The sequence below is a fragment of the Orbicella faveolata genome, unplaced genomic scaffold, assembly GCF_042242905.1.
Source record: "Orbicella faveolata isolate gen_17 unplaced genomic scaffold, um_ofav_v1 contig_36, whole genome shotgun sequence".
In the NCBI taxonomy this organism is placed as follows: Eukaryota; Metazoa; Cnidaria; class Anthozoa; order Scleractinia; family Merulinidae; genus Orbicella; species Orbicella faveolata.
The window spans coordinates 10,457,393-10,472,054 of record NW_028301565.1 but is presented as its reverse complement, the minus strand read 5'-3'; the positions used below and the strand labels follow the sequence as shown (position 1 = coordinate 10,472,054).

At 40.8% G+C, this 14,662-nt stretch overlaps 1 protein-coding gene across 1 annotated transcript; it reads left to right on the top strand.

Moving 5' to 3' along the window:
- Positions 1-49: 49 nt before the first annotated feature.
- LOC110067811 (adenylate kinase isoenzyme 5-like) lies at positions 50-13,949 on the top strand. Its single transcript, XM_020775146.2, has 19 exons — positions 50-211; positions 1,207-1,576; positions 2,337-2,500; positions 3,148-3,261; positions 4,311-4,502; positions 4,762-4,933; positions 5,083-5,246; positions 5,889-6,002; positions 6,744-6,935; positions 7,554-7,647; positions 8,255-8,515; positions 9,084-9,247; positions 9,806-9,919; positions 10,304-10,495; positions 11,234-11,348; positions 11,500-11,663; positions 12,000-12,116; positions 12,313-12,504; positions 13,098-13,949. The coding sequence occupies exons 1-19, from the start codon at positions 152-154 to the stop codon at positions 13,176-13,178; spliced, it is 3,036 nt and encodes a 1,011-aa protein (XP_020630805.2). The 5' UTR covers positions 50-151; the 3' UTR covers positions 13,179-13,949.
- Positions 13,950-14,662: the final 713 nt, after the last annotated feature.

Sequence of the window (14,662 nt, the reverse complement as noted above, 5' to 3'; positions counted from 1 at the left end):
TCCGATTAATGACGACTAGTAATTAACATGTTGTCATGACAACGATGGAATCCCTGTCCGTGGAATCATTAGAACCTTCGATCGAAAGTGTGGTTGTATTGGGTTGCATTTGTCTTACCGTACATGTAAACATCAGGATAAAAGAAGGATCATGACGGCGGAAGAAAGTAAAGAGTACATGGCGAAGACAGAGGTTCATCAGCTTTTTGAGGTACGTGAACACAAGTGAAAAGGCGGGAACGCGCGCGTGAATATTTTTTAGCTTTTCTACACCGTCGAGAATCGTAGGAACTATATATGCGACGAGCAAGGGTTTGTTATCATTTCGCTTTGTAGAAATTTATTTTACAAACATTGCTGTTCATTCTGTTTAACATTTCCCTTCTTTGCCTTGTTTCTTACCTACGTTTCTGAAATTATAAGGTGTACAAATCACGCAGTCTGCCACTCATTCGTTCAAGATGTCCAAAAGAGTTTTTATTTACGAAGACCATTGAGAGTTTATCTGTAGATGATCAATTTCGTAGTTTTGTAGAGTGAAAATACGATCGTGTTACCAGTAAGCTTATAGTTAAAAGTATATCATGGAAAAATCGGAGATAAAGTCCTTTCATAACGTAATTTACAATATTGATACAGCAGCGTATTGAATTGATCGTAACCCGGGGCGAAATTATTATAACCGGACATGTTGCAGACTAATTGAGCGACAGATCTTTGTTTCTCTCGTTTTATAGATAAAATTTTACTGTTGTAATTAGTCATATAATTTCTTCGAGTGATTCTTTTTGTAGTGCCGCTTGTGAAATGTATGTATGTTTTAAAAAGTAAAAAGTGTGTTTAAAGGATAAGTAGAATTTTATATGGCAGGTGCAGTGACTGACTGACACAACATTAAATCTATTGTTTTGACACGATACGCTTAAAATTTTTTCAACAAATGCACAAACAAAAAAAGCTAACATACAAACAAACAAACAAATGAAAGTGGATTTAACATGTGAACAGTGTACTTTTTAATCTCAAAATTGATACAAAAAAATACATAAATACTGTATGCAGCTGCAAGCAAACCACAGACATACAGCGGAGAGAGTAGCTTTTAAAATTTTTTTCAATATTTTTATGATCAAAATTTTGTCAAGTTGAGTGTACATGTAGGGAAAGCACGCTAATGACATTGAACTGAATAAATTATAATTTCAGGGGATGCTGACTGGCCTACTGTATCACAAGCCAGAGGATCATTTGGCTTTTCTGGAAAACTGTATCTGTCTTGCAAAAACAGAAAAGGGTATTAAATGGAACTCATTCCTTGATCTCAGCAAGAAGCCTCTACCACCCATCCCAAAAACAGATGGACCAATCAAGTCAGAGGCTGGGGATGAAATCCGCACTTTTACTACCGAGCCAGAAATGAAGCAGAAACCCCCTCTTCCTCCAATCAGTAGTTCTGGTGCACGTCCATCCATTGATGACGATGACAAGGAGTTGACAGAAAGAAATATTTTGACATCTGAGTCAGAAGAGGAGGTTGAGGTTGAATTTTCTGGACAGAGGATTGTGTATGTCCTTGGTAAGTGATCAAATCACTTGAAAGCACATTCTAGTCTTAGCTGCGAGATTAACATTTAAGTACAGTGGGACCCCGCCTTATGACCACCCCGTTAATACGACCACCTCGTTATTACGGCCATATTATTCTGGCCCCCCAAAAAGCTCAGTCAGTCATTTTCTTATGTTAATGCAACCAATTTTCCATGGCCCGAAGGTGGTTGTATTAACGGGGTTCCACTGTATAACTCTAGACATTTAGGGAATATTCCCCAACCCCCTTGACTTATATGCCAACCTGACCTTACCAGTACTATAAAAGCCCTGATTGGCAAATGAAACCTTGTCATGCTGGTTCTACATGTAACTTATGATAAGAGTATGCTAAGCAGAATTAATTTACACAGTTCTATAGTTTACACCAGCTAGGAAAAGGATTTCTGTATTAATTGTTGCATGTTCAAGGGTAAGTTATCCATACCCCTTCCACAAGAGGGGTTTTGATTGAATGGTGCACTCATCACTGGAAATTTCAGTTTAGCTTTTAAGTCCCAACATTGAATAATTATTGGCTAATGACTTTCCAATAATGTTCTTAGGGTTGGTATAAATATTTCCTGTGACTGGACATGCAATAAGATCATTCACCCGCTCTCAGTGGTCAGACTTGTTAAACAGATAAGGCTTTGTTGGATAGGTTAATATTGGCTGAATGTTTGTACTGGTATTTTAGCAGAATTATGATTATTCCTCCTTGAAAGTTTATCTTTCTGTGACTACAGGGGGACCTGGATCAGGCAAAGGAACACAATGTACTAGAATTGTTGAGGAATTTGGCTACATTCACTTATCAGCTGGAGACCTGTTAAGACAAGAAGTGGCTAAGGGAAATGAGCGAGGGCAAATGATTGAAGATATCATGAAGGAGGGCAAACTTGTGCCTCAGGTAAGAATGAAACACGCTGTGCAGTGAGTTCTTTGTTTAATAGCCATTTCTTAAGTTTGAACTAACTTTAAAAAGCAATGTCTAGTCTAAATAATAATATTATTATCTGTGCACTTAATTTCTGCTTACTATTACTTACTCAATATCCTCTTTGGGCCCATTGAGGACTCCTTAGGCCAGACTTAATATCTACAAACATTGTATTTTGACTTAAATACATGTATGAGCACATTCTTTCTTCAAGCATTTAATAAAACTCAGTCTTTTCTTTGACCCAATGTGAGAAAGAATTGGGCCTACAGTCAAGGCAAAATTCTTTTGTTTTGGTGTAATGTTCAATATTGAATGACAGTGTGCTCACCGCAACTTGTTACTGCTGTTTCATTCCAATTTACTCCTAACCAGTTATTTGTGAGAAGTTTGTGGCAGTTTTGACAAGTTCCTGTTTTCATTTTTCCTAATATAAAATGAAATAGTGTCTCTTCATTGTTAAAGTATGTAGGAGAAAATAATTATCATATGGTGCACCATTTGTCTAAAGGCTGCAGGAAATTAGCCACTGATTAAGCTAGCTGAAGTACAGTACTGCCCAAAATCAAGTTACCACTGTCTCTGCACTTTATATATTTATGTCTTTACCTTTTCAGGAAATTACCATTGAGCTGTTAAGAGATGCTATGAGACAACACAAGGATTGTCCAGGATTTCTTATTGATGGCTTTCCCAGAGAAATTCAGCAAGGATTGCAGTTTGAACAAGAGGTCAGTGCATCTATGTTTAATACACTTCTACTGCTAGTCATCTACTTAAGTATGCATGGTTCAAAACTTTTTTTATGGGGTTTATAAGGTATGAGTGAATTCAAGGCTACTCTCTTGTGGAAACTTTTTCTGGTTAAATCTCCACCTTTGGAAACCAGTATAGAGGACACTGAGCCCCAGTCCCATGTGTAACCTTTAGTAAAGAGATAACTGTGTAAAGGGAAACACACAAATTTTGTAGTCTAGCAGGGTTGTCAACAGAAGCTAGTTGCTGGCAAAAATTGCTGTTTACTTCATGATCTCTGCTGGCCACCCTGCTGAGCTCTTTGTCTCATTCTTGAGAAAAGAAGATGGCAAAATCAGTCACCTGCTCCGGCCACAACAAAGCCTTGTACTTTCGGCAAAACTTTGTGTCAACCATGTTCCAGGGGTCTACCTCATCCAAACACTAGATTGTAACCTCCAGCAAAGTGACACCTGCAGCAACATTTGTCAGGTCGTGGTCACACATGAAAAAATTGCTTTGTAACATCTAGTTCTAGGACAGCCTGTCTAGAAGCATAGTGAACTGTGGTTTCACCACAAACGTGCATCAGAACAGTGCACTGCTTGTTTTGTCTCTTCCAGTAAGGAAAGACAGCCATGCTTGGATACTAGATTTCTATCCTTAGTAGGGCGACATCCCCCATTGTCCTGGCTACACGGCAGGGGTTTCATTAACGTTTTCAGCAAGTGGGCAACTGGTTTACCCAGGCAGGCAAAACCTTTTGAACTGAGCTAATCTCTATAAGAAAAATGTTTCTATAGATAGTCAAATCATGTGGACAAAATCGTCCTCACAACCGGTCAATTTGCCGGTGCATGGCTATTAATGAAACACTCGTTAAATAACAAGTGGCCAGACATACATATTATGTGACTTTAAGAAGAGTAGAAATGGATCCGGCTTAGTAGCCTGAATAATTATATCACATGTAAGTGATACCAGATACATAAATAAGGTAGTTTTATTTATTTATTTATTTATTTATTTATTTTTGTTTCAACAGGTTGTAGAAAGCGATTTCCTGCTTTTCTTTGAGTGCAGTGAAGAGATCATGCAAGAGAGGTTACTGAAGCGCAGTGAGACAAGCGGGCGCCCTGATGACAACGTTGAAACAATCCAAAAACGTTTTGCAACGTTCGTAGAAAAGACATTGCCTGTTGTTGGTCATTACGAGGAACTAAACAAACTTAACAAAGTAAGTGTCTCTTCTGTTTCCACCGGTCATATTATATAGAGGTCAGCTGGTCTTAACGTTCTTTGCGTTCGTCAAGAACGACCTCTAGAAAAAACGGGACAACACTCTACGTGCAGTGTATTAATTTTAACGCAAGGATTACATCGTTTTCTGGTCGATGTAGCTGCACAGCATGTTACGCTAGAGCTAACTGTCTAGGAGACCTGAATTAAAAAAATGAATGTTTTGTGATTAGTTATTCAACGATATCTTACCCCAGATTGATGCAAATCGTACTGTCGACGAGGTCTTCGCTGATGTGCGAACTTTGTTTGGAGCTCTTCCCCCAAAAGAAGTTAAAAAAATCAAGCGAAAGAAAAAGAAAGCCGCGGCCGATGAAGATGAATACGAGTTTGTGGAGTTCTCAGGCCAGAGGATAGTCTTTGTGTTAGGTAAGGAAACTGGACTACTGTACTTTTATACTTAGGGCACAGGTGAAAATCAAGTCATGTTTGGGTGTGTCGTTAACACGTGGTCGCACGTGTTGACTGTCTTATGGTTGTGCGAGCTTCTTTTAAAATTGTTTTTGTTTTGCTTTCAGGTGGCCCAGGTTCTGGTAAAGGAACTCAATGCAATCGTATTGTGGAGAAGTTTGGCTACACTCACCTATCAACTGGTGATTTATTGCGAGCCGAGATTGAGAGTGGCGGTGAAATGGGACAAAAACTTGCTCAAATTATGGAAGAAGGCAATCTCGTTCCTCAGGTAGGTTGTCGTGGTGATGCGGTTGTACCTGACTTCACGCGTAAGTGAGAAAACGGCCCTCAATTCTATCGTTCAGAGTATTCCCTCACAGAAATTTAGCTTGATTGCCAAACAGCCTATTTTTTGTGCGAACGTGCGAAAGCTCTGGAACGAGTATCAAAACGGCGAGTGAGACTGGGGAGAGCCTGAGACGCGAAGCTCAATATACTTTAGGCTCTTCGTCCCGAAATGCGAGAAACGACTGTGTAAAGATTTGATTTGTTTTGATTTCAGTAGAAATGTTTTGGTACTTAACTCTATAGTTCCCATAGTATGTATTTTTCTCTTTTGTATCATTACATCATCAGAGAACTGGCCTTTAGGTTCTGAAAATTGAGATTCAAAACGCAACACAATTTACACTTATATTATCGTTTACTACTTCCTTCTTTCTTCTGCGATGAAAATCCCGAAGTTGTGAACCCTTGAGTACCGCGCGCTCAGTAACACGCCGACCACATTATTATCAGTCAATGTATCTATGAGGCACAACAATTAAAACTGGATTAGCACTTTTAAAACAGGACTAGCCCGGGAAGAGCGCTCACACGCTTTGGTTCGCGCTAACATTGTGTGCTGTCTTTTTTTCTGTTGTTGTTGTAGGAGATTGTTATACAACTTCTGAAGGTTGCCATGCTGCGATTCCCAGATTCGCCTGGGTTCCTTATTGATGGATTTCCTCGTGAAATAGTGCAAGGCGTACGGTTTGAGGAAGAGGTACAGTAAGGCCTCGTTGGCCAACTTGAACAAGTTCTGATACAGGACAGGCTGAACTAAAAAATTTTTTGGTCGGCATAGATGACCACTGCGATGAAATTAAATTGCAAAATCGACGACTTTGTCGAGTTTGAACCTACTTGGTCCACCAGACCTGCATTCGATTTCAATAGAAATTTTGAGAAGGGAATTGAACAGAGATTTGTCGTGAAAACAGCACCTAAACTGCAAAATCAAATTAACTTCATGCAACTTGCACTCAAGAATGTCATCATGTGTAGACGGTCATGATATAAGCAATCCATTCTCCATATGTATCTTTAAAGTGTATACATCTCGTTCTGCGTTGTTAGCAATAAGTGGTTAAGTGACAATTATTTTGAATCACATGATTAAGTCCTTCACTGGTGATCCAGCGGCGCATGACGGTCACGTGACTGTTCGCCAACATGATGAAAAACTCGCTTGTCAGTAGAAATTTTATTGAAAATTTGAGGTCTGGGCGCCGTTTGTGCAACGCATGGCGGTCACTTGATAGTTAGCCAACGCTACGAAAACTCGCTTATCGCTAGAAATTGGTTTTTGAATTTGAGTTTAGGGGACGGGGGGGGGGGGGGGGGGATGGCATTTTAGCAAGGAAGACAACGTTTATCGAAGTCTTTTACAACAGAGTTATGCTTAGCCACAATCAGTCACTGGTAAGCTGAGAAACTGAGAATCTGGTTGTTGCTTTCTTCACAGATTGCAGAGTGCCACTTTATATTGTTCTTCGAGTGTAGTGAAGAAGTAATGGAAGAAAGACTCATTAAACGAGGCGAGACGAGTGGACGGGTGGACGATAACGCGGAGACCATCAAGAAGAGATTAAAAACATTTGTGGAAAAAACTATCCCAGTGCTAGAGAGTTACGGAGAGAAAAACAAAGTTAAAAGGGTATGTAGAGTGTAACTAAATTTGACTTTTATGTTGCAACGGAGCACCAGTTATCCATTAAAATCTCCTGCAAGTTCAATGAGCAACTGTGAATGTAAGTTGCTCCGCTCTCTGGCATGTCTATGGATTTATGACCCATACCCCCTCTTCCTTTCGCGCTTGTTTCGTTGGAGAATGTAAAATGAAGTGCACTCACTTGAGATAACTGACTAAGGCTATGATTTTTATACGATTCTGTAATCGGATCTTCATGTCACTTTTCCTGCAATAATTGTATGAAAAGTGAATATAAGGAAAGCGCGATGTGCTGAATGAAGTATACATGCAAGAGGGCAGGTTTTGGCTGCAGTATGCTGAGGGTATATAACGGATTACTTGTTTCAAAAGAGAGGATTGTTAGCCTGGGATGTTGCCTAGTTACTGGCCTTCGCTATTTCAACGCGGTCAGTCCGTTTAGGGTTATGTCGTCTGTGTGAAAAAGCAAGACCTTTCCCTGGCTGTTCGCTTCGGTTACGTCATCGAAATGAATTGTCCTCGAAAGCCATACAGGAACAAGGCAAGACAGGTGTATTTATTCAAGTAAATGAGTACAAATATGTAGTGTTATTTCCGGCATAGGTGGACGCCTCACGCTCCGTGGATGAGGTTTTTGTTGACGTGTGCACCATCTTTGGAGACCTTCCCAAGCTTGAAAAGAAGAGAAGAAAGAAAGGTAAGTGTGACCCTTTTTAGACGGTTGACGAAAAAAAGTCGTTTAGCGTGATTGTTGCTTAGGAGATCCAGTCACCTATATGGTATCCCCCGTTCAGCTTTTATATCTTGACAAAGGTTAGGAGATCTTCATACAATCCGATGGCTGCTTGGATATTTGTACGCTTCTCTTGGTTTAGAATTCTATAGCCTCTTCCAGGCGCTCAGTTAGTTGGGGCGCAGCGCGAAAAAAGGCTAGCGAAAACGTAGGCGAGAAGCGCTTCTCCCCTAATTTTTTGGCTCGCCTTTTTTCCCACTGCGCCCCAACTAACTGAACGCCTCTCTTGCGTTAGAATTGCATTGCCTGATATCTATAATATAGCGTGAGCTTTTTAGTGGACGAATGCACAACAGTTGCAACGCGAATTTTAATTGTTTCTTCTCTTAGCAGAGACACACTTAGTTTTTGAGCAATGACCTTGAATGTGTTTCAAGAACTGGAATTTTCCGTTTTCTTTCCTTTTTTTAATGTTTGATTTATTTCATGGTTTATTAGCGATATGTTTTCCTTCCTGGACTTATCTTACCACTGAAAAATTTTCCCTTTGTTCGAATATCTTGCCTGCCAGGTAAAAAGGCTGAGAGCGGAGAAGACTCGGAATATGACGAACTTGCCGAAGGTGTTGACGACTTGTCCCGCGTGGTGGAAGGAAAACCAATAAAATTAAGACGAAGGAAGAAAAAGAAGAAGGAAGACGAAGACGAAGAGCCGAAAACTCCAATTTACGAAGAGCCGATTGTCGCCGAAGAGTTTGTTCCTCTTCAGGACGACAGTATCGCGAAAACCGATGGGAAAGGACTGTTGAATGTTAGAGTTGTATTCGTCATAGGTGAGCCGGTCTTCGATGTCTTGTTTTTTTCTTTTTAAGTAAGGCGTGTTCTTTTTTTTCTGTTGTTCATGCATGCGCTGTATAAGAACGTCATCTATAGGGGTTGCTGTGTGCATGGTGCAACATACTACTTTTTATGACTGTGTGAAGCATCTAACGAAACCTTGATTCAATTTAACCTGTATACACCCGCCCCCTTCTCTTGAAGGGGTGGATGTACACAGGCTAGATTCAATATAGGGGCGCTAATTTACCTTTGGTAGCTAAGTGAGGGCGCCTACTGGCCACGAAGCTCTTATTTTAATGAGTGACAATATCTACTGTAAGTCAATGAAAGTACGGTAACAAATCATAACACCATTGGCTTTTTGAACGTGTTCACTAAAACGTTCAGGTGAGAAAGCAGACTACATATTCAGTTTATTCTTTCAATTTCGTGAAATGAATACCACTTTCGTAATGGCCGGAGGGGCGCTCACTGAAAGGGGCGCTTAATGGAAAGGAGTGCTTACTGAAAAAACGAGACACACGAGGGAGCGTGTAATTGTTTTGCATGTTTTCTGATCAGGTGGTCCTGGATCTGGCAAGGGAACACAATGTCAGCGTATCGTAGATACGTTTAATTACACACACCTGTCGACTGGAGATTTACTGAGACAAGAAGTTCAGTCTGGTTCTCCAAGAAGCAAGGAGTTGGTGCAAATCATGGAGAAAGGAGAGCTTATTCCTACGGTTAGTAATTTCTATGTGATAAGATATTTATGGAGACGAAGCAATTACAGGGGAAAACGGTGAAGGATTTCCTTTCACATTTTTCTCTTCGCTATTCGCTAAATTTGCATCTTCTATGGAGTTAAATTACTCTTGGAAGTTACTATTTAACTTGGAAAGCAGGTTGTCGTCGTCAGCTGTGTTTGCGACACTGTTTCGATGGCGTTAGAATTGATAACTTCAATAATACACATGATATTCAGTCTTGACGTCATGTACCATGTGTAATTGTGTCACCAACAAGTATACTGCTAGGCTTGACTACCAGCCGCTTTCTCTCTCTTACTTCTCGGTGAGGAACGTATAATGGACTCGAGAGAAGGGCGGGAATCGAGCCTATAGTATTCTGCGAGCTGCCGTGTTCTTTTTTCAGGTTTCCTATGGCGCGAGAGAAATTAAAAGTGTCGAGGATAACGTTGCTCTTGCGCGTAGGGTCTGATGAGTGAGGGGATGGCTGCGTGCAGTCTAGCTGAGAGAGAGGTTTGCTAACACAAAAAAATTTCCCTTGGTACTTTTCAGAGAGTGATTTTAGAATTATTGCGTGTCGCCATGGTGGGCATTCCAAACACTAAAGGATTTATTGTCGATGGCTTTCCCAGAGAAATGGAGCAGGGAAAAGAATTTGAAAATGAAGTGAGTCTCGTACTTTTTGTTACGTCAGAAATGTTTGTAGAACTAAGCAGTCTAGACTGAGTTACTGAGTACAAGCTAAAGAATGCCCTTAGGCTTTCATGATAATTTTGTAACGAGATTGTTTCACCAAACACTCAGCCATCTACTGCCATAGTGAGTTTGGGAAGTCGGCGTTGTGAGCGTTGACCCTTGTCACAGCAAAGTGGTGGATTGTGGGTTGTATTCTGTTGAAGGACTAAGCTAACTTCCCCAACTGACTATGGCGCATAATTCACCTTTAATCGGCTTCAAGTTTATAAATGGCTAAGCTTTTCACTAGCCCGTGCACCGACGTAGCAAAAACAATTTCTTAGAAACTACTACTTTCTTTGTTTCCCCAAACAGATCGCATGCTGTGAGTTTATGCTGTACTTTGAATGTTCTCCCGATACAATGAAACGACGGCTCCTTGCACGAGGGGAAACGAGTGAACGTGTCGATGACAACGAAGAAACGATCGCCAAACGATTAGAAACGTTCGAAAACCAGACGAAGCCTGTCATTGAATACTACGAGTCACAGAATAAAGTGAAAAAGGTATCTTAATCTTATATATGTTATCTGCCGGCCGGGATCCGGTGCGTATTGGGAAAACTGTACCCTTTTTCCCCAATACGGACCGACCATTGCCGGCAAATAACGTATTCATTTTTTTCTTTACGATATTGCTTTGAAAGCAGCTTTTTGTGTTCAGATTAATTAAAGCCGTTCAGTTGAAATCTGGCGTGCGCGAGCGGCCTCGAGCCGTACTCAAGACCTCAGGTACAGTTTTTCCCAATACGGACCTCCTGGCCAGCAAATAACATATAAACTATATATTTGCGAATTGATTAAGTCTCTTACGTACAGTAATGCAAGCAGTGTAAGCAATCATACTAATTTTCCTGTCGCCAGAGGTGCATCAGAGATCATCTGCCCATATATCCAAATTAAAACAAATGTAACCTACGGCGGACTTGCGTCGAATCTATCTGAAATAATCCAACCAGGCGAAATGTCTCACTCGCCAACTTTGAATTAAGGAATTGTTAAAGGAAATCATTCTCTCTCAGCCATGGCTAAAACTGGGTCGAGTTATCCCATGAATGTTCTAAAGTAAGAGAAAAGGCGAGCTGTGAGTTACTAGAAATAGCCCATTCTGTGTATCCAGTAGATCAGTGGTCACTCACACCTCACTTCCTCCTACGCTCTGAACTGCTGGTGGAAAACCCTGTTATTCCACTTTGTTGTAGTGATTGGTTACGTTGATGATGTTTTTACTTGATTTTTCAACAGATTTTGGCCGAGGGGTCTCCCGATGAAGTTTTCGCTCAAGTTAGTAACATCTTTGAACATCTTCCTAATCGGAAATCAACGTCACTTCATGACTATGATGTCACATTTATTACAGGTATTAATTACATTACATCGCAGCCCTTTAATTATTATAATTGATATCTGCTTGTAACTTATCTTAAAGCATTTCTGAGGGGTACAAAACATTTGTTGTTGTCATTGCTGTTGACTTAAGATTGAACATAAGAATGCTGTTTATGGTGTAGGTCCACCCGGTGTAGGGAAGGCAGACTTGGGTCGAACGCTAGCAGAGGCGACTGGTAGAACTCATTTGTCGGTTGGTCACATGTTAAGAGAGGAGGCGAAAAAGGACACAGAGGAGGCTCAGATGATCAACCAATCCATTCAGATGGGAGTGTTAGTAGCTACGGTGAGCATGCGTGCTTCTTGACATATATAACACAACTGTTGCCAAAAACGAAAAACTTGCTTATCGATAAGAATCGTGGAAACGGATGTTAGAGATTGTATATGGCTAAGTTGCTCGCCGTGCGGGAAGATTAAAAAGAGATGCTCCAACGAAGCAGCCTTTAATGCATTCTTCTGCAGTTTCTTTTGTTTTAAGCTATAACAAAAAGTAGCTTAAAACATAAAAAACACAGGGATTGAGATATTTTAATAAGTGTAACAGCTCTGCCACCCCTGAATTTTAGAGTATCGTGTGCGATCTTTTAAGATATGTAACAAATTTCTTGACTTTATTTAGGACCTTGTTCTGGGATTGCTGACAAGAATGCTGGAGAAAGAAGAAAAGAATCTGAATGGATACTGTATAGATGGCTACCCGCGAACAGAGGAGCAGCTTGATCAGTTTAAACAAAAGGTAACTCACAAGTGTTACTTTATTTGGTCATTAGTTTGCCGTTGATAGACCGTATAACTCTTGACACGTTTGCCCCATGTGGCTGGTTTCTCGTGATGTTTTAGATTTTTCATGGATATTGCCTCAATCATAATTTTTTTTTGGCTACGACCCTGAGTACGTGCAAACTATGTTTTGATTTTCGACTTTGTTATAGGTGTCTGATTACAACAGAATCATCGTGATAGAGAGTAACGACGAGGAAATTGACCGAGTGTTGAAAGAAAGGTCAGAAACGTCGGAGAGAGAAGACGATACTGAAGAACTATCAAAAACTAAAGTAGATGTTTACAACGCAAACACACGATCCATGATTGACAGTCTGGCAGACTCGAACAAAATTGTAAAGGTATGTACATGATTGAGATCGGGGCGGGAGCTTAGATGTGTTTAAAGCTACTAAAAAGTTAATGGACCCGGCCTGCTGGACCCGGCGTATTTCAAGAGGCTCCACATATTTTTGTTTACACGTCGTGGCCCGAGAAAAGCCTTTGAACCCAGAACGTCCTAATTACTAGACTAGCGCTCTTAACTCCGACGACTAACCCTAAGCAGCCTACTAAGGCTTAACGAAATACTTTCATTGCCCCTTTGTGGGACACAGTGATATGGTGTGGTATCTATACATGAATGTTGAGCGCTCCATGGCCGAGAAAGCGCATGTCATGGTGATAAAGGTAAAATGTTCGTTATGTTACCAGCGCGGGGCATAGGAAAAAAATCTGAATTCCTGACGGGATTCGAACCTATGACTTCCAGACACTGCTCAGACGCTTTATTGCCATTGTTTTTGTACCTGACTCAAGGACAACTACAAGCAGTTAGGAAAATAGAGAGCGACCTGGGTCCGAGAACTCAGGTCTCTGATATTTTTATCGAAACTAAAATCATTTTGCGAGATTAAGTATAGTTTCTCATGCGGTTCTTTTTCTCTTTTCTTAGGTTTCTGCGGCCATACCAAGAGAGGAGGTTGTGGAGGACATAAGATTGAAACTAATGGCGGTAACGGAGTTTTCCTCTTAAATCATTTCGTAGTAGCAAGTTGTGGTCATTATCATGCGATATTCACAAAAACCATACAGACAACGACGTTTATAGCAGAGTTATTCCATACCCACCTTCAGCATGATTGCCTGAACTGTAAAATAAACGCCTGAATCGTGCATACCATACTATTTATCAACGCAACTTTTCAAAACAGTGCGACTCTTGTGGAACGAAGTTCGGCAAACAACAAAATATGGGACTGTCGGGCATTTTGACAGCTCGTTATTCTGGAGTCTTACCCATGGGCCTGAAAGCTTAATTTAGAAATGTTACTAAGTGAAGACTGACTTGCCGCCTCATGCTGATGTCATACCATTCATTATAATCATCATTGAAATTCAATGTTGTATACACATTTTTCGTGTCAACGTTTGGAAGGTCAGGCGAGGACCGTTCCATGCAATTCAGGGTATAACATAGAAATGGTTCAACGGTAGAAATATAATTCGTAGTCCCCGGCTTTAGCTGGATCAGAAGCTTGCAATGGAAGCAATTGCGGAAAATTTTGACCTGAAGCTGTATCTAATTGCACCCTGCTACCCCATGGGTTCTACTGCAAACTCTTGTATGGCCAGGCCAGAAAACGATGTCTTTTTTCAATTGCATGTATTTAAATCAAATGTACATAGGGTTTCAGCCAGAAGAGTACTGAAAAAAGTGCTGCGACTGAAAATATGGTGTGTTAAAATTTCAACGTAAACTCGTGTAATACACTGAAGATAAAAAAAGATGAGAGTGGTCGAGTGACATTTTTGGTGGTTTTGTTTGTTTATTTAATTGGTTACTTATTTACGCGCCAGAGTCTCTCATCTTCCCGGCCCTTTCTCACTCCAGGGGCAGGGAAGATAAGAGACCTTGGGAACGAAGTTGCGATTCTCCCTCCGGAGTGTTGATCGTCCTTCTGGAGGGTGGATCCTCCCTCCTGAGCTATTGATGCTTCCTTCAGGAATGTTGATTTTCCCTTCGGAGTGTTGATTTCTCCTCCAGAGTGTCCATCCTCCCTCCGTAGCGTTGATCCTCCCTGGGAAGTGTCAATCCTCCCTGCAGAGTGTCAATCTTCCTTCCGTAGCGTTGATCCTCCCTGCGGAGTGTCCATCCTCCCTCCGTAGTGTTGATCCTCCCTGCGGAGTGTCAATCTTCCCTAGGTAGCGTTGATCCTCCCTGCGATTCTCCTTTCGAGAGGTCATTACTCAGTTCGTGTAGCTTCAGCCTGTTTCCATATTTGGGCCAGAACCAGTTTAAAACAAAAATACAAAAGTTCTTTATTTGAAAACGTAATGATAGGAACCGGAAGTTACTTTCAGCTCACAGAAGCAGTAAAATGTAGAACAATGTAATTTTACTACCTCGTCAAATGAAATTAAAGAAAATGTTCAGTGCTTTAAGTGCACAGCAGTTATTGAAAGCTGACATGAAGGGCATATCGTATATTAAGCAGGCTTCAACTTTATCCAGCGTCA